At 59.2% G+C, this 22,119-nt stretch overlaps 1 protein-coding gene across 6 annotated transcripts in view; it reads right to left on the bottom strand.

The window, feature by feature from the left end:
* Nucleotides 1–1,083: 1,083 nt before the first annotated feature.
* The window catches only part of RPS6KA2 (ribosomal protein S6 kinase A2), a 318,051-nt gene continuing 297,015 nt past the window's right edge, over nucleotides 1,084–22,119 (bottom strand). For all 6 annotated transcript variants that reach the window (XM_047769754.1, XM_047769756.1, XM_047769757.1 and 3 more), the window contains 7 exons: nucleotides 17,032–17,121; nucleotides 16,218–16,376; nucleotides 14,342–14,503; nucleotides 11,099–11,175; nucleotides 9,041–9,158; nucleotides 5,603–5,740; nucleotides 1,084–4,081 (listed from right to left, as the gene is read on the bottom strand). In XM_047769754.1, the coding sequence (XP_047625710.1) occupies nucleotides 3,956–4,081; nucleotides 5,603–5,740; nucleotides 9,041–9,158; nucleotides 11,099–11,175; nucleotides 14,342–14,503; nucleotides 16,218–16,376; nucleotides 17,032–17,121 (870 nt within the window). In that variant the 3' untranslated portion in view covers nucleotides 1,084–3,955. The remainder of the gene's footprint in view (nucleotides 4,082–5,602; nucleotides 5,741–9,040; nucleotides 9,159–11,098; nucleotides 11,176–14,341; nucleotides 14,504–16,217; nucleotides 16,377–17,031; nucleotides 17,122–22,119) is intronic.

Genomic DNA, 22,119 nt, shown 5'->3' with positions numbered 1-22,119 from the left:
GGGCCCCGGGGCGCAGCTGTCCCTAGAAACTGGAAAAGGCGGGGTTCTGATTCTCCCCCGGAGCCCCCAGAAGGGCCGCAGCCTGGCCCACGGCCTGACTTCAGCCCCACGGGCCCATCTGGGAGGTCCGACCTCCAGAAGGAGAACGTAAGCCAGGGGCGGTGGCGGCGGCGGTGGGAACCGGCGGGACCCAGTTCGGCAGCAGCGGAGGATGACACACGGGGGCTGTAAGGGCTGCTTTACCCGACTCAGGCCCCCAGCTGGGTCTTCTGGGTCCTCTCTGCTGCGGCAGGAGGCAGAACCTCCTGCGCTGAAGTTCCTCGGCCGTTGGGATGCTCCTGCTGCACCACGAGTCTGAAGGGCCTCAGGGAGGGTCCCTCACCTGCTGGGGAAGCAGCCCTGAAAACAACGGCACGGGTGTGTGTGTGTGTGTGTGTGTGTGGGTGTGAGAGAGTGTGTGTGGATGAGAGAGTGTGTGGGTGTGTATGTATGTGTATGTATGAGTGTGCGTGTGCGTGCCCTGCCTGCTGACACTCGCGGGTTAGGAACTGACCAAAAGGGAGGAAGAAATTAGGCCGGGAGCCGGTGCTCAGCAGCGTAGCTTCTTGTTTCATTTCTGCACAAAGAAAGGTAGGTGTGAGGTGGCAGGTGGCAGCGCACTGGCAGGGCAGCGGGGGTGGCGCCCAGCAGCCCCCACACCACCTGTCTGCCTGCTGCCTCCGGCTGGGCTGCACAAGGAGTGTGAATACACACACACACAGGCAAGTGCACACACCACGCACAGACGAATACATACATGTGCACAAGGCTCACGTGGGTGCACGTGAGGGCACACATGTGCTCACACATCACACAATGCACCTGTGCCTGCATTCACATGCCACCTGTGCACGCAAGGCAGCCGTGCACCCAGCTCTGGGTGCAGAGCGACGCTGCTGCCTGCACCCCCCGGCGGGTGGCAGCCCAAAGGCAAAGGCGGTGCGAGGGGGCTGGGGGGGTGGGGGGTGGGGTGAAAGCGTATCTGCAGACTGCTGTTTGTGACAGTATAGAAAGTCCAAAGTTCATAGTTATGCCAGAAAAAGATTACACTTCATAAAACCCATATTTATTAAAAAAATCTATTCAGAAAGTCTGGAAAGCGTAATAAATATCGTATAGAGGCCGCCCGTCTCCAACATAAAATATAAAGCGTGAACTTGAGAATCCCCTGTAAACACAGACGCGGGCTGGACACAAAGTGCTGGCTGGGGGTCTGGGGGGGGCGCGGCGCGTGCTCGGCAGGTCCCCTCCCGGTGACGTCCTGAAGCCTGTGGGTGTCCCAGTCAACCTTCCGTCCCCTCACCACTCAGGACCTGCCGCATCCTTTCCTTTTCTTTCCAGAATCCTGCGGCTCGAGGAGCGTGAAGGGCATCGGAACCACATGGAAAGGGATCGCGTGCCAATCCGAGCCCACCTGCGCCAGGGCTGGGGGGGGGGGGACCCAGTGAAGTGGAGGGACAGTCCCGAGGTGCAGCTTAGGGGCGACACAGTCAGTGAACAATACTGGCTCACGCCAAGTACTGCGGGGCTCAGAGGGCCCACAACCTTCCAAACAGCAACACGCACAAAGCGAGTTTGAAACCACCGGCCGCCTGGCCTGGGGGCAGAGATGCAATCTCACCTCGCCCAGTCTGACGTGGGGGCAGCGTCTGGCAAAGCTCTCACACCTGGTGGGGGGGGGATGTCAGGTGCTTCTCGTGAAGTGGGGGGGGCACAGGGTGGATGGAACTAAAGGGGGCGCCGTGGCGGGACCGCGTGGCGGGGCGTCAGGAGTCCTGAGATCCGGGGCTCGGCTTTCCAGTGACCACGTCTGTGGCTTTTAGGAACCAGGGGGTCTGACTCTGTGCAGAGAGGGGCAGCTGGTTAACCTTCCGGGTGTCCCACTGCTCGGGCAAAGACTTTCCTGAGTGGCGGGGGGCTCCGTACAGGTGAACGGACGCAGTGGTCGCGTCTGCATTCACGTGCCATCGGCCCTTTGCAAAGCCCAGCCCCCGGCTGCTTCCCTTAAGACATTTGAAAGTTGAGTTACAAACGGGAGATCGACGTCTCGAGGCTGACTTTCTGCTGCAGGGTTTCAAGTATCACTTTGTTCTGGAGAAAAGGGTGAGCAGAGAGGTATGTCTCAGACATTCAGGTCGAGTTGCTGCAGCAGAGCCATCCGAGCCGCGCAGCTGCGTGCGCTCGCTAAGGGCAGGGCCAGGGGCGGGGTGAGCCGGGGGTCCCCCTGGAGTGCTGCGGGGTCGAACCAGGCTGTGCACAGCGGCGTCCCTGAGGGACCCACACAGAGAACCGCACCGCCGCTCCCCCAGCCGTCCTCTCAGCGTCCTGCCTCCTCAGAGCTGGGACCTCAAGCCAACCACTGGGCAGACACGCCCAGACCCACGGCCAGTGGACCTGGTGTCATCTGTGCAGCAAACAAGGTACAAGGACCATCGTGGGTATCCAGTGGGCAAAACCTGTGACCCAGGACCTTCCAGGGTTCCTAAGTTCCCAGCGACGGATAGAATAGTTCTGCCCTAAAACATCGCTATGGTTGGTGGGGTGGGGGGGGGGGGTCCTCCGAGCCTCGGCAGAAAGCACTTTGCATCAAGAAGCAAAGCAGGAGGAACGCCCGGGAGGCTGTGTGGCACCACAGGCGCCTGAACCATCCCCACCTCCGATTCCTGTGGTTCTGAGACAAGTAGGCTCACCGGGTAAACAGCGCTTCTGCAAGACGTCTATGTTTTAAGGTCTGAAAACCGACAACCAGCCCACGCCCAGGAGCTGTTTTTTAGGAGGTGCATTGGTTTTGCTTTTGTTTTCTCGAGTTGGGTCCTGGAGTGAGTTGGGACAGAGGAACTTGGAACTTATCTTTTGGGTGAAAACCTGGCTGAGACCAACAGACGCCTTTCCCCTCCCAGGCGCAGATGCTAGACGGCACAGCGCGGTGGGTGGCCGGCAGGTGGCCCGCCAGCTGGGGTCCAGCTGGGGAGATGCACGTGCACCTGGCCTCCAGCCGGGCTCGCTCTGCACCACCCTTCCTCCTGTGAGCACACACCAAGGGGAACAGTGGCGTCACTGACACGCCAGGTGAGAACGGACCTGCGCAGAGACGCAAACTCGCCACCACAGCACAGCGCCCACGCAGAGCATGCCTGCTCTCAGCAGCACAACCTCTGCTCCCTGCCAGGCCTGGGGCGCTGGGCAGGGGTTTCCAGAGGGGGCTGATGAGAGGCAATGGAGCTCAGGGTCCCACCAGCCACGGCGTCTCCGTCTCTGGGACCAGAGGAGGGAAAAAGCCAGGGCGCAGGGAAGCCCAGGGCCTCCTGGGAGGTCGGGCAGCCCTGGTGACCCAGGGGGTAGGGCTGGGATGCGGGGGAGCAGCTGCTCCTACAGCCCCGCCCTGGGGGGTGGGGGGAGGAAACGTGGGCACAGGCATCAGCTGGCTCCCGGGGACACGAGCGATCCTGGGAAAGGTGGCCACAGGGTGAAGAGGCCGCTCCCGGCTCTGGGGTGGCCTCGCCCCACAGACCTGCCACAGGACACCGGGGCCTCAGCCCAAAGTGGGCGGGGGGCAATGAGACAGGGCTCTTTGGATCGTCCGGAGGGGACTGGCATCTGGTCCTGGGGGCCCTGTGCCCACCGTCCCTCAGCCCGCAGGCAGCGGCACAGACGCTGTCACTGGTCGGTGCCTCTTTCACCGTGACGATGGGGCGCGCGGGCCGGACCTGGGACCACGGGACGGACTGTGCAGCCGGAGAAACGCCTCTCCGCAGAGACACGAGCGGTGACAGCGAGGACCTGGGGTGCCCAGCGCGGGCTGCGCTGACAGGGCCCCGTGTGGCTGGGCGGGGGCGAGGCGGCAAGGCGGGCACGGCCCGGCCCGGAGGTGGCCCGCCTGGTCCCCTCGGGCTGCACGAGGAGGCGCGGGGCTGCGCTATAGCCGCGTGGACGTGAGTCTCTTCATGCCGCGGCGCTGGGCCAGGCTGGACGACAGCACGGGCTCCAGCCTCGGGGCCTGAGGCGTTCTGTTCAGGGCGAAGTAGGTGGCGGCCATGGCTCCCTGCGAAACCAAGGGGCAGGCGGTGACGCGGTGCCACCCCGGCCCGGCGCCAGGCCCGGGGGGACATGGGCCTTCCCTCGGGCCCACGGTAGCTCCCAAGTTCTGACCGCCCTGAGCAGTGCGGAGACTTGGGGCGATTGTTTCCAGCTCCCATGGAGCCCCAGGGTGGGGTCCCTGCCCCCCACCTGCTCTGTGGCCGTGGGGCACCCTCCTGGCATCACCAGAGGTCTGTCCATCTCCTCGCTGCCGCTTTGAGGGCGCTGCACTAACTTGGTGACAGACTCCTGTCCTTGGGATGGTTTAGGATGTCCCCTGGCGGGACAGGGCCAGACCCTGTGCAGCTGGGCAGCCCCCTATCCCCCCGCCAAGAGGGTCCCACCCAGGGTGCAGATCCTGAGAGATGAGCTGCTGCTGCTGTGTGTGTGTGTGGGGGGGGGGGGTGCTGCCTGGGGCGCACGGCCTCACGCGTCCTAGGAGGGAAGTGGACTCTGGAAAGGCTGGACAAGGGGGCGGCCGCCTGAGGAGCAGGACCTGCAGAGGGTGTTGGGGGGTTGTTTGGAAAAAGGGGTTACAGCCCGAGGCTAGGAGGGCTGGGCTTCGCCCTCGCCATGCCCACTGCCAGAGCAGGTGCACGTGGGGCGGGGCCTCCCATTCTCGCCATGGTGACCTCCCCAGCCCTCGGGGTGCTGTCAGTCTGTCTGGGCTGCACACCAGGGGCCAGTGCTTCTGACCTAGGTGACCGGAAGCCGTGCCTGGCTCTAGGTGGGTTCAGTGACACACAGCGGCCCAGAAATAACAGCTACACCGTAAGGTCAGAAGAAGTGAGGCTGGGGAGAGGAAGACATTAATACAAGGAGCGGCTGCGCCCGAGGCGGAAACCTCTTGATCCCGGGAGGGTTGCCCTGGCTGGCGTCCCTCCTGCTCTGCTCCTCTCACCGCCCCAGGGCTCAGGACCTCCGGGCTAAGGCGCAAAGCTGCGTGAGCCCTGGGGCCTCTGTTAGCTGGAGAGTGGGGCCAGGGGCGGGGCCCAAGGCGGCAAATAAAGTTCTCCTGGCATGGAGCCACCGCCAGGCACGCATCTCTAGGGCTGTTTCTGCGCTCGTGGGGGGTTGAGAAGTGGAGTCGGAGTCGTCTGGCTCAAGAAGCCTAAGCTGTTTGCTGTCAGGTCTCTACAGAGACGTCTCAGCTCTGGTCTAGAACGGAGGGCTCAGAACCTCGGGTTGGTACAGCCGCGGGACGCCCGCCTCCACCTGGCTCTGCTCTCTCCTCCCTGTGTCTGTCAGTCAGTCTGTCTCACACACACACAGGCAGCGGAGCTGCTCCGAAATGTGAAGGGGAGTTGGCGTGATTCAGTTTTCTGTGTGCCTGCACGTGAGGAAGGTGACACCCCTGGGGGCCTATCTGTGGCTGCCCCTGGTCCCCCTGCACCCTTGATTCCTCCGGCTTAACCGTGCAGGGGCCGGCGCTGCTCCTCTGGGTCCCCGCTCCCGCCGTGCTGCCGCCGGGACCCTGGGCCGCTACCTTCACCAGGTGGACGTCCTGTCTGCTGAGCTGGTTCTGGGACAGGTACTCTCTGTTCACGATCCACGGGTGTTTGAGGACTTGGACGGCCGTCAGGCGCTGATGAGGGTCCACGTGGAGCATCTTGGACACGACGTCCTGTGGGGCAGGGCAAGGGCAGGAGAGGCTGGCGCAGGACGGCGCTGCCTCCGCCTTCCCGGCAAGGCTGCTTTCTCCCCCTTCCGGCAAAGCCCGCCTGGTTCCGAGGGCCATTCTTGGCATTTGGGGGCAAATGTTTACTTTTGGATTTACAAGTACCTGAGGGTTTTTTTGACGCCTTAACCATCATCAACCTGATGGGTCGCCCCAGGTTTACAGAGAATGTGGAGACTTTATGTCGAGAGAGAGGAATCAGAGGAGGAAATGTTAAGGGGGCGTGTCGGCTACTGAGACGCTGCTGTAGTAAAACGACCATCGTCCAGAAGGAGGCGCTGAGGAGTTCCCGCGGTGGCTCAGTGGTTAACAAATCCGACTGGGAACCATGAGGTTGCGGGTTCGATCCCTGGCCTCGCTCGGTGGGTTAAGGATCCCGCATTGCTGTGCGCTGTGGTGTAGGTCGAAGACACGGCTCGGATCCCGCGTTGTTGTGGTGTAGGCTGGCGGCTACAGCTCTGATTAGACCCCTAGCCTGGGAACCTCTATGTGCCGTGGGTGTGGCCCTAGAAAAGACAAAAAACCAAAAATAATAATAATAAATAAATAAAAACAAAAGGAGGCGCAGAAGTGACCATCCCACAGATAGAAGCCAATTCCTAACAAGGTGCTCAGTCACATTTCATCAGGACTCTCCCTAAATATTTGCCACAAATAATCACCAACCCAGGAATTAACAACCTGTTGCCAGGGCACGTGTCCCAAGGGGCTGAGGTTCAAGAGAGGTGATTTCCTTCTTTGACTGGAAAGTCATAACAAAACTTCTAAAGTTGGTTTAAAGCCCGAACTCCACTTCATATGTACATGTACATGCGTGTAATGTGTGAACACACGTGTACAGTCAACTGTGATGCGCATCTACGCGGAATTCGTGAGACTATCTTCACGCGCGGATGCACCTGCTCTTTGAGTCACGTCGAGACCGTCTTTGGGGAAAGATGGTGAGAAGTACTTTCCCTATATTTTTTTTCCTCTGTCTTTTTAGAGCCGCACCCACAGCATATGGAAGTTCCCCGGCTAGAGAGACGTTGAATCCGAGCTGCGGCTGCCGGCCTACACCACAGCCACAGCCATGCGGGATCCGAGTCACACCTGCAATCTACACCGCAGCTCATGGGAATGCCGGATCCTTGACCCACTGAGTGAGGCCAGGGATGGACCCCGCAGCCTCATGGATACTAGTCGGGCTCATAACCTGCAAAGCCACGATGGGAACTCCCGACTTGCCCTGTTTTTTAGACGAAGATGGTGATGTGTCGAGTTGTTCACCAAGCGCCAAGGAAAAGCCATGGCAAGAATCGGTGCTTTTCCACCACATTTCAGAATGAAATGAAGTCAGGGAGAGTATCTGCATGTGTGAAGTTGAATCACTCAGCAGAATTTGTAGTCATGGACCACAACAAAGGAATACTACACACTAACACGATATCCTTCTCTATAGAGAAATCCAAGGCCATTTCGTATTTGATAACTTCGATCTCGGTAACTTCTTGAAACAAGTCTCTCCTGGAAGTTCTGTCCTTCCGCCTCCAGATGTAAACACGAAGGCAGCGGGACTTTCACTGACTTGTTCAAGACCTCCCAGGAAAGCGGTGCATTTTTATACAGCGCATGCAAGGTGCAGCGCATATAGCGCATGCAGGCTGCGGATCAAGTACAAACATACTCATCTGTAGGCTCTGCCTGTGTTTGCAGGACTGGCGTTTTTGCTGTGCAGCGAGCACAGAGGGGAAAAGGCACAGCGGCCACGAGGGAGGGGAGGATGGCAGGGAAGGGGCAGGAAGAGGTCGGCGAGGTCCTGGGAGGCAGCGAAGCCCTTGACTTGCAGCCGTGCCCTTGGCGACCTGTCCTGTACTTGACTCCCTCCCTGTCACCTTCTCTCTGCACCCCATGCCCGCGTCAGGATCCCCTCCCAAAGAAACCACCCAAGTCCTGGTCTGTGAGTCGACGGTGGGAACCAGAACTACAATTTCCTCTGAGACCGAGGGGACGGAAGGCACGGGGAGTGTCACCTTCACCACGACCTTCACCGCCACCTCCTCTGTTTCCATCATCTCCTCCACCATCGCCTCCACCATCGCCTCCAGCCTCTCCTCTGCCAGCACCTCTGCCCTCTCCACCACCCCCTCCAGAACCTTCATCACCTCCACCACCACGGTATCAGGGCCCACAGAGATGCTAACGGCAGAGCCAGAATCAGAAGCCCAGAAGCCCTCCTCCTCCTCTGGTCATTTTATAGAAACACAGGAACCAGACTGTCGACACTGCTTCTCACTGTGGTTGGATTATGCGTCACTATTTGATTCGAGAGGAATTCAATGTCAATTAGAAAGACCATGTCTGATGCACAGAGAATCAGGGCTGGGCACGGATGGTGCAGCTGCAGAGAAGCTCAACTTCAAAGTATCCTTAAAAACTTTGGAGACAGAAATACACCTGGTAGCAGAGCTCTACTTGATCAGTGCGTGAATGCTCAGGGCAGTCGCTTTGCAGCTTCACTAAAAGGGAAGGCTGATTTTCTCTGTCACCTTGGTTAGGCCACAGTACCCGGGGTTTGGTCGAACACGGTCTGTTTTATAACACCTATAAAAGGTGCATAATCTTTTAAATTTATGACTCACTATGTTGTACACCTGAAACTTATATAATATCGTAAATCAACTGTACCTCAATTAAAAAAAAGAACAAAACAAAAAGCACCAGTCTAGAAGTTTCTGTGAAGGTGACATTAACATTTAAATCTGTCAATGTCTCCATGGTGTGGGTGGGCCGTACCTAATCAGTTGAAGGTGCTACGTGTAAAAAGACTGACGTCTTCCCAAGAAAGAGGGACTTCTGCCAGCAGATGACCTTGGACTAGAGCTGAGCATCTGTTCTGCCCTGAGTCTCCAGGCTGCCGGCCTGCCCTATAGATCTGGGGCTTGCCAGCCTCCACAATCCCGTCAGGCAGTTCCACAAAGATGAGGGTCCTTCTCGGTCTCCGTCTCCCTCTCTCTGTCTCTCTCTACGTGTCCACACGCACCCTATTGGCTCTGTGTCTCTGGAGCCCCCAATACACCTTGACTGTACAAAGTGTGCAAAAAAGTGCTGTGAAATATTTTTCCAGAAATTCTTTTTTTTCAGCCGAGTGGCTTAAAAGAGTCTACGCGTATAAAATATGGACCGTCTCCTCTAGCTTCTCAGAGACGAACGGGTCACCGCAGGACCCCCCGCCCGAAGGAGAGCCCGCCTGGGTGGCACGCTCACCTTGGCCGCGTCGGACACGGAGTCCCAGTTCCCCCCGGAGAGCGCGTACTTCCCGCTGCCAATCCTCGCCAGGATGTCCTCGGGCGTGTCGTCGGGGCCGTTGGCAAAAGGGGTAAATCTGTGCAAGGAGAGAGTTTGTGGCGATAAGTGTCCACTTTACATGGCCATCACGTTTGCTTTTTAGGGCCACACCCGTGACACACGGAGGGTCCCGGGCTAGAGGGCTAATCGGAGCTACAGCTGCCGGCCTCCACCACAGCCACAGCAACTTGGGTTCTGAGCTGCGTCTGTGACCTACACCACAGCTCACGGCGATGCCAGATCCCCAACCCACTGATGGAGGCCGGGGATTAAACCTGCAACCTCATGGTTCCTGAGCGGATTTGTTTCCGCTGCGCCACGACGGGAACTCCTCCACTTGATATTCTAAAGCAAAGTCTACAATTTGAGAGCACCTCCTTGTTGTTAAAAAGAACAGCTTTTTGGGGAGTTCCCCGGAGGCCTAGAGGTCAGGACTGGGCGCTTTCACTGCTGTGGCCTGTGTTCAATCCCTGGTCTGGGAACTGGGACCCCACGTCGAGCTGCTGCGCATGCCGCAGCCAAAGAAGAAGGAAAGAAGAGCGTTTTCCTTCCCATCACGCTCCAAATCTAGGCTTCACGGTCAAGTATAATTCACTTCTTAATTTCTTGTCTCTTTCCCTCAGGTGGCCAGGGCTGTACGGCACTAAGTCAAGTGAAGAAAGCTCTCTGGACCCACAAAGGAGCCTTTTGGGACCATGTCTGGCTTCCCTGGGGACAGTGTGGGACTGGGTCTGCTGGGGGATCTGGTTTCCACGGGGACAGTGTGGGACAGTAGATGCGAGGCTGGGATGTGACGTCTGAGAGACCCACAGTTGATCTGTTACCAACTCTGGGTTCTTTCACAAATCAATTTTTTGAGCCTCAATTGCGAAGTGCGCGGAAGAAGCACTCGTGGAAATCCACGGCAGCGGTTTGCACAAAGGCCCATAAAACGCGGACAGTTCTCGCCCACCGTGAGCGCCTGGCGGATGTCTACTGTCGCCGTTCACATGACCCGGGCGTGTCATTAGTGCCTGCGGGAAAGCAGCCGTGCGTGATCCCCACCGCACTCCCTCTAGGGTTAGAGTCTGTGCGTCTGGGTTAAGTATCTGCAAAGTGGGCACCAGAGGAATCAGCGGACCCGATGGTGCGGGGTCAGGAGGAAAGCACAGGGCCTCCTCTGCGACGACCCCTGGAGCGAGGCCCCAGCGCACCCGTGGATCCCCCTCCGCTGTGGATGCTGGTCACCGACGTGCTAGGAAACGGCTCACTGAGGCCACACCTAAAGCAGGCCGCAGTCAGTCACTCTTGTGAGGGCATTTTGTCCAAGCTGCCACGGCTTCCAGGACTGGGTGATCTAGACACCCGCCTCCCCGCTACTTGAGTATTTAACAAGCTTAAAAGGGAGCTCCCTGGTGGCTCATCAGGTTAAGGATCTGGCAGTGGCTCAGGTTCTATTCTGGCCTGGGAACTTCTGCATGCCTCGGGTGAAGCCAAAAAGATAAAAAAAAAAAACGCTGGGCACCGGTGAGTCTTAGGATTCTAGACCTTCTTGGCTTGAGAGAGCCTTAAATATCACACAGCGTCCCCTTCGCGTTCAAAAGTGAGGGTCGCCAGGCCAGTAGGGTCTAGGGTTCACCCGGAAGCAGAGCCTGGGCATGAGCCAGAGCCAGGGCTGCCTGCCTCCTTCCAGACGCTGCTGCTTCTTGGCTCCAGAGGAAGGTTCCAGGAAGGGCATGACCTTCTTAGGGGGCGCAGTCGACAGAGGGCGCTCCCGGGGTCAGAGGCATGGGTTTGGAGGATGAGCTGAGCTGTGCGGCCCCAGCTCCCTAACTCCGGAGTCACGCTTGAGGGACACGTGTGACTGCACTTCCTGTTTTGCCCTCTCTTGTCCCGAAGGGCCTGCGGGAGACTCAATTCCAGGCCCCAGAGTGCTCGCCCACACCCGCGCGGGGACAGACCCAGAGGGGTCAGCGGCCCTGGCAGGGGCGCCGTTACCCTGCCAGCATGGTGTACAGTAGGATCCCCAGGCTCCAGATGTCACATGCCGCGTCATAGCCTTGCCGCTTCAGGACCTGCGAGGGAAGACAGCCGGATGAGCACCTGGCAGAGGAATTCAAGTTCACGGCGTGTCCCTGGGACGGGCCCTAAACTGGCAGGCGGGCCCGTCCCAGGGGCCATCATTTACGGCTGCAAAGCCAACCCCGATTCCCTGAGACCGGGCCCCTGGAAGTGCATGCAGGGAGCCAGATACCTGGCGGATTGAGAAGGAGACACTGAATTTTTAGGGCAGGAGAGTTTTGTTTACTATGGGAAGATACACAGAGCATAACATGCGCCGTCTTACCCATTTCCGGGGGCGCAGTTCAGTGGTACTAACTCCATGAATGTTGTTGTACAGCTGTCGCCCCCACCCGTCCACAGAGCGGTTCCTTCTGCAGAACCGCAGCTCTGCCCCCGTTCGACTGCCACCGCCCACTTTACTTTCTGGCTCTATGGATCTGACTACTCTAGGTCCCTCGTGTGAGAGGAATCACATAATCGTTCTTTTCTGAGTTCCTGCTGTGGCACAGTGGGGGAAGAATCTGATCCAGCATTGTTGTGCCTGTTGCGTAGGTCGAGGCTGCAGCTCGGATTCAAACCCTGGCCTGGGAACTTCCATAAGCTACGGTGTGGCCATAGAACTTTAGGAAAAAAATTGTCCTTTTCTTTCGGGCTTATCACACGTAATACCACGTCCTCCAGGCTCATCCCTGCTGCAGCGCAGGCACAGGAGCCCCTTCCCGTTTAAGGCTGAGTAATATTCCACCGAGCATCCATCCATCAGGGGACACTTGGGCTACTTCCACCTTCTGGCTGCCGTGAAGGATGCTGCTGTGAACGCAGGTGTACAGACACCTATTCTCACCTCTGCTTCCGCCTCTCTTGGGTTTGTACCCAGAAGTGGAGGTGCTTGGTCCCCTGGGAATTCCGTGTTTGATTTTTTGAGGACTGGGAGAATTTTCATGTATGCCAGGATTACATACTCCAGCAGAGGGGCAACCAGCCTCTGGCGTGTCGCCAGTTGAACAACAGTAAAGGAAGCGGCCCAGCTGCTCCGAAGGCTGCAGGCCACTGGATTTACTTGAAGGTGGAGTCAGAAGAGCTGTGTTTGGGTTCCCGAGACACAGGGGCCGGGACCTGTTATGGGGCCGTGGTGCCTGCCATGAGGGAGGCCTCCAAGGCGTGTGAACCCCAGAGCATTGGCTGTTCCAGCCCCGTTCACACTCACTAGCTGAGGGAACTTCGGAGGCAGCTCAGCACGTGGAGCCTGTGAAGTGTGGCTCATGGTACCTGCTCCGACCCCTCCATCCGGCGTGTGAGGATGACAGGGAAAACGCTGGTCAAGCTGGCAGGTACACGGTGCGCCACGTGCCAGTGCAAGGCGTCTCTGATCACTAAGTCAGCGCTACAGTGGCGGTGCTGGTCACGCAAGGCAATGGCATCCATCAAGCACAACCCAACCGTCTTTTTCTTTTTTCCTGTCCATCCTGAGGCACAGGGAGGTCCTGGGCCAGGGCCCAGATCCGAGCCACAGCCGTGACCTCCACTGCAGCTGCGGCAGTGCCGGATCTCAATGCACCCACAGCACCGGGCCCGGGAGCGAACCCTCGTCCCAGTGCTCCAGAAATGCTGCCAATCCTGCTGTGCCACGGTGGGCGCTCCATAGCCAGGTATTTTTTTAGAGGAGCGCAGGTAGCATCTGGGCAGCCTAATGATGGCCTCCCAGGCCGTGCCCGGGCTGCGTATCGGTCCAGACACTGTCCTCGTGGACGTGGGCCACGGCCACCTTGTGGACGCTGCCTGCTCACAGCCCGGCCACTAGGTGCCAGCCTGCCTCTCTCTTGGGGCTTGCTGTGCCCGCGCCAGGGCCCCCCAGGGGCAGCTTCATCAACAACCAGAAGGATCCACACAGAATCTGATGTTTTTATGCCTGGTCCCTCCCGCCCCACCAGCAACGCCAGCCTCTGCTGTCCCAGCCCCGCTCTCACCAGCATCTCCGCTTCGGTTGCTTTTCTAAGAAGCAAGAACCTAGACTTGTCTTCACAAACACATCCGTGACCTGAGGGCCTCCTGGAAATGATCCCGGGGGAGCCCGAAAAGGGGGAAGTGAACATACGGGACCCTCTGAGGCCCTGAGATGTGGGGGCTGGGGGTGGGGTGCCCTCAGGACTCCCGTGACCCCTCATTTGCCAAGCTCTGCAGAAGCCTAATTAAACCCCACCACTCCCGACTCGCGGCAGATTTCTGATCGCAGGTGAGCCGGTGGCTCCCTTCCCGGGGAAGAGACGCCAGGACCGACCGCACCGCGTCTCCCTGGGCTCCTCAGGCGGGGGGTGTGATCGAAATCGTCCAGGGCACGACGATGAGCGCACTTGAAAACCTCAGCGTGAAACGTGTCCAGACAGAAAACAGGATGACCAAGGAACCGAGCAAGGTCAGCGCCGATGCCAAACAGACCAAAGCGTCCATTCCTACCTTCTGAGGTCAAGGCTGCACAGTGCCCCAAACCCTGCAGCTACTCCGAGGGAGGGAAGGAAGGGACGCCTCCCGAAGGCCAGTGGGACCCCCACCTCTGGGGTGACCCAGCTACCAAACAGAACCAGGAGTTCCCGTGGTGGCGGAACCATGAGGTTGTGGGTTTGATCCCTGGCCTCACTCAGTGGGTTAAGGATCCGGCGTTGCCGTGAGCTGTGGTGTAGGTCGCAGACGTGGTTTGGATCCCATGTTGTTGTGGCTGTGGTGTAGACTGGCGGCTACGGCTCTGATTAGACCCCTTGCCTGGGAACCTCCGTATGCCTTGGGTGCAGCCCTAAAAAGACAACACCCCCCCCCAAAAAAAAAAACAACCCAGCACCAGACTCAGGGTCAGGACGGATCTGCACTTGCCGGTGTGTGGGGGGTTGGGGTTGGGGAGGGTGGAGGGGGAGGCTGGGGTTAGCAGGTGTCAGCTCCACGGAGGGGTCAAGAACAAGGTCCTGCTGCAGAGGTCAGGCAACGGCGTCACGTCCGTGATAAACCATGGTGGGAAAGCATAACCCACCGTGTACACACACATGTGGCTAGCAGAACCGCATCGCTGCCGAGCAGAAATGAACACAACACCGCAAACCAATGACGCTTAACAGAAAATACAAACTGTTAAAGGACAGACGAAGACAGAGCAGGGAAGGGGCTCCCGCCGGCACAGGGGCCTCTCACCTCCGGGGCCACGAAGTTGGCCGTGTAGCACGGCGTCATCAGCAGCCCGTTCTCGGCTCGCAGCTGCTTGGCAAAGCCGAAGTCACAGATGCGGATGGACTCGGGGTTTCCAGACTCGTCCATGTAGAGGATATTGCTTGGCTTCAGGTCCCGATGAACCACCTGGAGAGGCAGGGGAGTTACGCCTGAGGCGGGGGGCCCGGGGTGGAGCAGGAGAGAGCAGGGAAGCACTGCTAAGCCTGGGGATTCTGACATTTATTCAGGGCACGGCAGTCCGGTGGGACGCGGTCACCTCTGGGGTCCCCCCGACACTGACACCCGAATCCGAGGACCTAAGGCCCCTTGGAAGGCCAGTGAGGATGTGGATGAATAAATGCGTCAGCACGTGGCCAAGATCAGGCACTGGGCGGGGAGCTCAGGTGCCGCGGACCGGAGGTTTCTAAAGATAAAGCCCCTACGTTCCAGCAGGTGGCTGGTACCCAGCGGGAGCTGCAGTTGAGGCGCCTCTGTTCCGGGCACACGGCCACGGACAGAAACCCTAGAGCTGCAGCTGTGCCGGCTGAGGTGCTGGGCGCTCCGAGCACCAGGGATGGGCTGGCGGCACTTCAGAGCACAGCGCTATTCGGGGCACAAAGCGGTTTCTTCTGAAGGGGACAGAGGCCGATTGTACGAGCACGTGGCACGTCTGCATACAGCCTGTGGCCCCATGTCTCAACTTGTCCCCAGTGAGACGATGGAGGAGGGACATGAAAGGGACACAGCGGGTGGCCGGCTGGGTTTACAGAGGCTCCAAGGCAGGAAACAAAAGACTTCGGTTCCAGTGCTGCAGCCTCCCTCATTAACTAGAAGCCAGCCTGCAAAACCATCATCCAAAGGGCTGCTTCTACAGTCCCACGGTTCTGGGCAACGTGTACAGGTCCCAGGCCACCAGTGACCACCGTGGGGTCCTGGAGGAACGTCCCCTCCACAGGGGACTGCATTTTATTTTTTTATTTTATTTTACTTTTCTTGGGGGGGGGGCACACTCGCGGCATATGGAGGTTCAAATAGGAGCTACAGCTGCCGGCCTACATCACAGGTCACAGCAACACTGGATCCTTAACCCACTGAGCGAGGCCAGGGATCAAAACCGCAACCTCATGGTTCCTAGTCGGATTTGTTTCCGCTGCACCATGACAGGAACTCCCAGAGGGGGCTGCACTTTAAACGCCTACAGCAGTCGCCACCTGGAAGCCCGAGGAAGGCGCTGAGAAGGTGGGGGCGCCGATTCTGGCTGGACGGGGCATCTGGAAGCACAGTGCTGGGTCGGAACCTGGCGCTGTGAGCAGCCTGGGCAAGATACTCGAGCTTTCTGTGTTCTGGTTTCCCAGTCTGTGCCATGGGTGTGACCCAGAGGCCAGAGCCGCCTAACAAGAGCAGTGCCCGGGACACGGTCAGGGCCGGGCCTCAGCTGTGACTGTTGTTTTATCCACCACATTCACTGGCGTTGGTGGAGGAATCCGATTTTAAATGGCCGGGGGGATGGGTTAAACTTAATCCTCTAACACCTTTCATTTCATATCAAGAACTATATTAACATATGAATCTTATGACAGTATTCATGCACTCAAAAAAAAAAAAAAATTGGGCAAGTGGTGGAAACTCCAACCTCGCCCTTGATCAAAAGCCCAAAGCACTTTTTGGAGGTAACTGGCCCAGGTGAGTTTCATTTCTTTGCCCAGGTCCTGGCCCCACACTGTGTGTGTCTAAAATCACCGGGCCCCCAGGGGGTCGGTGGCGGGTTCGGAAGGAAGCTCCCGAGTTCCCGGCTCTGAGCGCCTCCGTTTCCCGTGCTGCCCGCCCCTCCCGCGAGGCTGCCCGGAGAGCGCGGCCTCACCCCCTGGGAGTGGAGGTAGTCCATGGTCTTGGTGATGGTGCAGAGCACGTCGCTGGCCTCCCGCTCCGAGAAGCACCTCTGCCGGAGGATGCGGTCCAGGAGCTCCCCGCCGCGCATCAGCTCCATCACCAGGTACACACACTTCCCGTCGTCGTAGACCTGGGAAGGGAGAGCGTGCAGACCACGCCGTCACCCTCGCGGGCCCCCTGGAGGGGGCAGGGGGAGGTCACGGCCAGAGCCTGGGGTCTCTGTGCTCCCCTGGGAGTGAGAACAAGACTGCCGTGGAGACGAGCCAGCACCCGTCCCAGTCGCCCGGACGAGGCCCATAGGAGAAAACAGCGTTCATGACCGGCTGCCGGGCAGGGACCGCGTCCGCAGCCGCAAGCTGCTGGCCGTAGGGGCCGACGGAGCCCCAGTGACCCTGCTGCTGCCCCAAGGGTCACTCGACAGGGACAGAAGGAAGCCAGGAGGGGCTCCGGACTTGGATCTCAGATCTGACCCCCCGCCCCCAGGGCAGCGAGAAACAGCACAGGTTAGACGCCTCCCCAGCCACCCCTCCTCTCTCTCACGTGCACCATGTGGTTTGGGGGGGCTGCCACCAACCGGACGAATAAACAGCAGCTCAGGCTCCCCAGCTGCCGGGCCACCCTGAGGGGCCCCGGGGGAACAGCAGCCGTCTCCGGCTCTGGCTCCTGGGCTCCTAGAACCGCTGGCCAACCGCCGGGCGAGCTCCCGCCAGACGCACGTGGCCTTGGGCCGCAGCTGAGGAAGGCGCCGGGCGCGAGAGACACGGCAGGCGCCCGAAGACACTCACGTCCTTGAGGGTGATGATGTTCGGGTGCTGGCCGTAGCGCAGCAGGATCTCGATCTCCTCCGAGGGGTCCCTTTTGCTCTTGTCGATGATCTGGAACAAGCAGAGGGTGTGACGGGCGGCCCTCCGCGGGTGTGCGCCGCACCCCCACCTCCAGCTCCAGCTCCACCGAGACAGCACACGGTGGCCTAGAAATTCACGCGACTCTTTCGGTCCCAATGAGCAAAAAAACCCTCACATTACAAAAGAGGGCGCTTGCCTTCGGACACGAATTTTAAGCCATTACAGGGCGAAACGGAGAAGGACGGGTTGGGGGGGGCTCACAGGGCCCCAAACGGAAGATGCTTTTCAAACGCTCGGCAGGCTCTGGGTTGGTGGCCTGTGCCCTCTGCTCTGTCCGAAAGGGGCCTCCAGCTGCTGCGGTCCCTCTCCTGGTTTGGTGGCTGCCCGCCAGCCCCAGAGTGAGAGCCGGCGCGTGGTTCTCACCAGGAGACGCCGGCTGCTGTGCGCGGCGTCTGCGCCGTGGGTCACGTCTATCCCGCCACCTCCCGGCTTGTGCTGCCCAGGTCTCCGGACAGCAGACAAATCCCTCCTTCCCCTGAAAACAGGGCTTCTGACCTCGGGTGTCATGGACAAAGCCCTCCTGGAGACAGGGCTCTGTCAGTGGGAAAGGCTGGTGGCTCTGGAGGTGACCTCCTGGGCCGAAGCTCCTGCTCTTCATGGGGGGGAGCCGGTGGCGTAAGGGGACCCGCTCCTGCGAAATCTACAGCACACGTGTGGGAAATGATGAACGGAAGTACTGGTTGTGCGCACACGTTTCGCCTGATTTCAGAACATTCGCTTTGTGGAGGACGTGCCGCCGTTTTACTGCTCGAGTGTGAGGAAAAGTCATTTTTACTCTATCGTGTCCAAGGCTCTAGGCAGTTTCACACACAGCTCACACTCTTCCTTAGGTGAACAAAGCGCCCGGGTGACAGCGCACCCAGCGTTGGCGCCCTGCCCGCCACCGTCCCGCCGGCCCTCCACTGCCGGAAAGGTGGTCTTATGCCCCTGCTTGTCTCACTGTCTCAGCTGAAAACCCACCGCCAAGCTCTGAGGACACTGTGACCGGGACTCTGAGCCCCAGCGTGTGGATACGTGTTGTTCGAGAAGCAAAAAGCCACGGCTCCCTTCTCGACACGTCTTCTCTCACCAAAGCTCCGGCTGCACCCGGGATCACGTCTACTGTGGAAATAAGCCGCCACACGAAGCGTCCTTCTAGACGAGGTTATTTTTTCAATGGCTGCACCTGCAGCATATGGACGCTCCCCGGCCAGGGATCGAATCCAAGGTGCAGCTGTGACCTACACCATGGCTGCAGCAATGCTGGATCCTTAACCCACTGAACTACAGCAGGAACTCCCATAAGCAGTTTTTTAAAAAAGCGCTAGTAGTAGATTAATTATTTTTCAGATACAATTTCATGATAAAGGAGACGTATTCTTAGCCTAAATCACAATGGAATAGAATAGGATGCAGGATAAGCGAGAAAGAGGACGAATTTTCCCTACGCCGATGGCCCCAGGAGAGGAGGTGGCGGCGGGGGGGGTGCGGTTGTGGAACCAGAGGGGCAGCTGCACGCAGGGCACCCACAGGGGGCGGGGGGTCTCCCCTGTTCTCTGCTGTGGTGTCCCCCCATCCCCGGGAGGTGACTGAAACCCAGAGGGCAGGCAGCACACCGTGACGAGGTCCCTGGGTGACCCCAGGGGAGCCGCGGTGAACACAGGCACCTGCACCTGCCCTGCTGGCCACCACCTTTCCCCTGACCGGGCAGGGCTGTCAGGTCTAACCTGAGGACATGGGTCAGACCCGCAGTGGCCACCTCTGTTGAGACCCAGCGTTTTGATGCTGACTGTTGTCAGCAAGGGCTGGCTGCTTTTACCCATGTCTTTCTCTGGGATTCTTCCGGAGAAAGGTAAAGAAGAGACACAGAGCCGTGAGGCATGATGGCTGGTCCCTGAGCACCAAGCCCAGGTCTGCGGGCGACGGCAGGGCCCGGGGTGGGGGGTGGGGGGGCACACTGTTGAGACGCGTCCAGGAAGGAATTTCTTCCGCACGGGCTCCGTCTCTTGGGACTGCTACTGGGCACTGACTTCTAGTTCCACCGAGCCCTTCCTTGGAGATGAGCATTGTTTTATGATCTTCCTTACGCAGCGACACCGGGGACGAATTCTCAGAAAAGGTGTTGAGGAGCGAGGCCTCCTCTCGCCCTGCGGAGGCTCAAATGAGGCTGATGGGCCACAGGAAGGAGGAGAGCGGGTCTCTCCTCTTCTGGGAGCAGGATGCCTGCTGCCCAGCGGTCAGCTCCGCCTCGGCGGTGAACCGGCCACGCGCGGTGCTGCTGCCTAACAAGCTGTGTACTCCCAGGGCCCACGCAGCAAGTCCGGCCCCAGCAAAGGACGGCAGACGACACGACGCTCCTTAGCGGGGACACAAACAGATGAGGCTCGGACACATCCTTCCTCCCGGCGGCGGCAGGCGGGACCTGGATGGGTGGAGACTTCGCCGCCATCCGCACGCGTCTCCCTCTTCCTTTTGGTCTTGGCATCGCCCATCTTTCTCTTCCTCGTCCCTCTCCAGGACCCTGAGTAGCTGGGAGGAGCCAGAGTCGGGGGTCTATGCCCACGCTGGCCGTGCAGCCTCCCGAGGCAGGTACCTCCGCTGACTTGCCGAGAGGATGGATACCGCGTTTGAAACTCGGGTAGCAGAGCGTGGCGCCACTCGTAGGATTTAACAGATACCTTCTCCTGTGCAATGAAGTCAAACACTTGACACCGAAAGAGCTCCAAGTTTTCGGGCCGGAAAAAATTAAAATTTCCATGCCAATCCGCTCCCCTTCTAAAAATAAGCTCTAGTCACATTAGGCATCTGTCTTAATTCCACTGCTTTTTTGGTAGACAAACTACATACACGGTATGAAAATGAGCCCAGAAACGCAAACGCAATTGTCAGCCGTCTGCTGGGAACACAGACCAGGGCTCTCGGGGCGGGAGCTGCCTGCCTTCAGCCCTGAGGACCGGCCGCGCTTCACTAGAATTACAAGTTGGGTGACACAGACTCGTGCACAATGTCAAGGCCTCGCTTTATTTTTACTGATGCTATTGCTGTTTTAATATCATAAAAATGAGCTCCTGAAAGGACACGTGCTATTCCTCCCTCCAGAACGACGCGGCCGCAGCCGACGGGGCCCACCCCGCCCTGGGTGAGCCTGTCACGGAAATGGGGAGATGGTCAAGTGGGTGTGAACGAGGAGGAGCCTGGGTCTGATGCTGGAGGAGGCAACAAGCCTCCAGGAAAGGCTCCAGCGACAGAGAAGCTCACGCAGTTTCCGATCCTTTACTTATGCGTTTCTGCTCCGGCTCCTGGCTCTGTGATCAATAAAATCCCTAAATGGTGGGACTACGAAGTCCCTGAGAACAGGCTTGTTTTTGCCTAGAACCTAGCACTGTGTCTGCTTCAGAAAAAGTGTTATAAAAACACCAGCGTTCCCGTCGTGGCTCAGCAGTTAACGAACCTGACTGGCATCCACGAGGACGCAGGTTCAATCCCTGGCCTCGCTCAGTGGGTTAAGGACCCGGTGTTGCCTTGAGCTGTGGTGCAGGTCGCGTTCAGAAGGAACTTCAGAGATGGGATTATCTGGAGATCCAGGGGAACCGGGTTATCCGGCGGCTGCATCTAATCTTGAAGCAGGGCTGGCCACGCAGTGCTGCTGCCCGGGGGGGGCGGGGGGGGCACCACCCCGACTACTGTTACTAGCAGTAGGGGAAGCAGGCGGGGTTACTGGAAGTGGGGGTCCTGTGAGATCTGAGGGTGCACCTGGGGTTCCTCTGGTGGCCCTGGACGGGAAGCAGGGACAGAAAGTAGGCAGGTGTCCGTCACTGGCCAGGTCAGTAGCAGCCCATCACTGCAGATGGAACCCGGGCTCCTGCAGGCCGACTCGGGGCAGCTCTCTGGGAAGTTTAGCAGACGAGGGGCAGGGGTGGCTTCCTGGGCAGGTGACCGCAGGCTCAGCTCAGAGCTCCGAGGTCATAGGTGCGCTGGCCACTGCCCGGTGGACGGCCACTTTCTCACTCCCCTGGGACATCCAGGGGGAACCAGCCCCACAGTTGTGACCAGTGAGATGGGCCGACTTTGGACTTCTGACTTCCAGGACTGCCAGACGACACATCCGTTTAAAGCCTCCAAAGTGGGGTCACTTGTGACCCCAGCAACGACATGGAGGAGGACTGGGGGAGAACCAGGAGCCGGCTCAGGCGAGGGGCTGAGGGCCGGGCAGACACGCTGGAGCTGATGAATGTGCATCACCCAGAAGCCCCTTGCCAAGCAGCCCAGGAGGGGCCCTGGCAGCTGCCACCTTTGAGACGCCTTCTGGACCAGCGACGGGAGCTCCCCAGTGTGTTTCATGGAGAAAGGCCAGCTCGTTCCACTCAGGGCTTCCCCGACTCAAGAGGAACACGGGGCTGGTCCCCGCGGGCCTGAGTCACCTTCCGCCTGAAGGTGTGGAAACTCAGCCGCTCTCCCGCCTTTCTTGAGCCTTTGCCCTGGTGGGAGCGAGTGGGTCCCGGCCACGGGCCTCCCTCACGCATTTGGCCACCGAAACGGCCCCTTCTCCTCTGTCCTCGTCAGTCTGACCATGGCCTTCCCTCTTTTCTCTTATCCTGAACCCGCGCCCTCGTCCGGCCTCCCGCCTGCTCGGGCTGCACTGTGAAAGCCACGACAGTCGGGCCCTGGTCTCCGGGGACGTGGCTTCCTCCCAGGACCTGCCTTCCAAACCTGCCAATGCCACCTCCCCGTCGCCACACCCTGGCGCGCTTTCTATAAAATAAACGCACTCGTAGGCCCTGATGTGAGCGTCTGGCCGCCCAGCTCTGCCCTGCAGGACAGGTCTCCCTCTGGAGGCAGGTCCTGCAGTGACGCCAGGTGACACCGTCAGCCTCACGGAGGGGGGCCCTTGGCATCACGTTCTCCTGAGAAGGTGGAGCTGGGAATCCTGGAACCGGCTTGATCGGGTTCCATCTGCAGGGACGGGCGGCCACAAAGCCCAGCTCGGCA

This window comes from Phacochoerus africanus, chromosome 2 (assembly GCF_016906955.1).
Source record: "Phacochoerus africanus isolate WHEZ1 chromosome 2, ROS_Pafr_v1, whole genome shotgun sequence".
NCBI classification, from domain to species: domain Eukaryota; kingdom Metazoa; phylum Chordata; class Mammalia; order Artiodactyla; family Suidae; genus Phacochoerus; species Phacochoerus africanus.
This window is presented reverse-complemented; position numbering and strand designations above follow the sequence as displayed.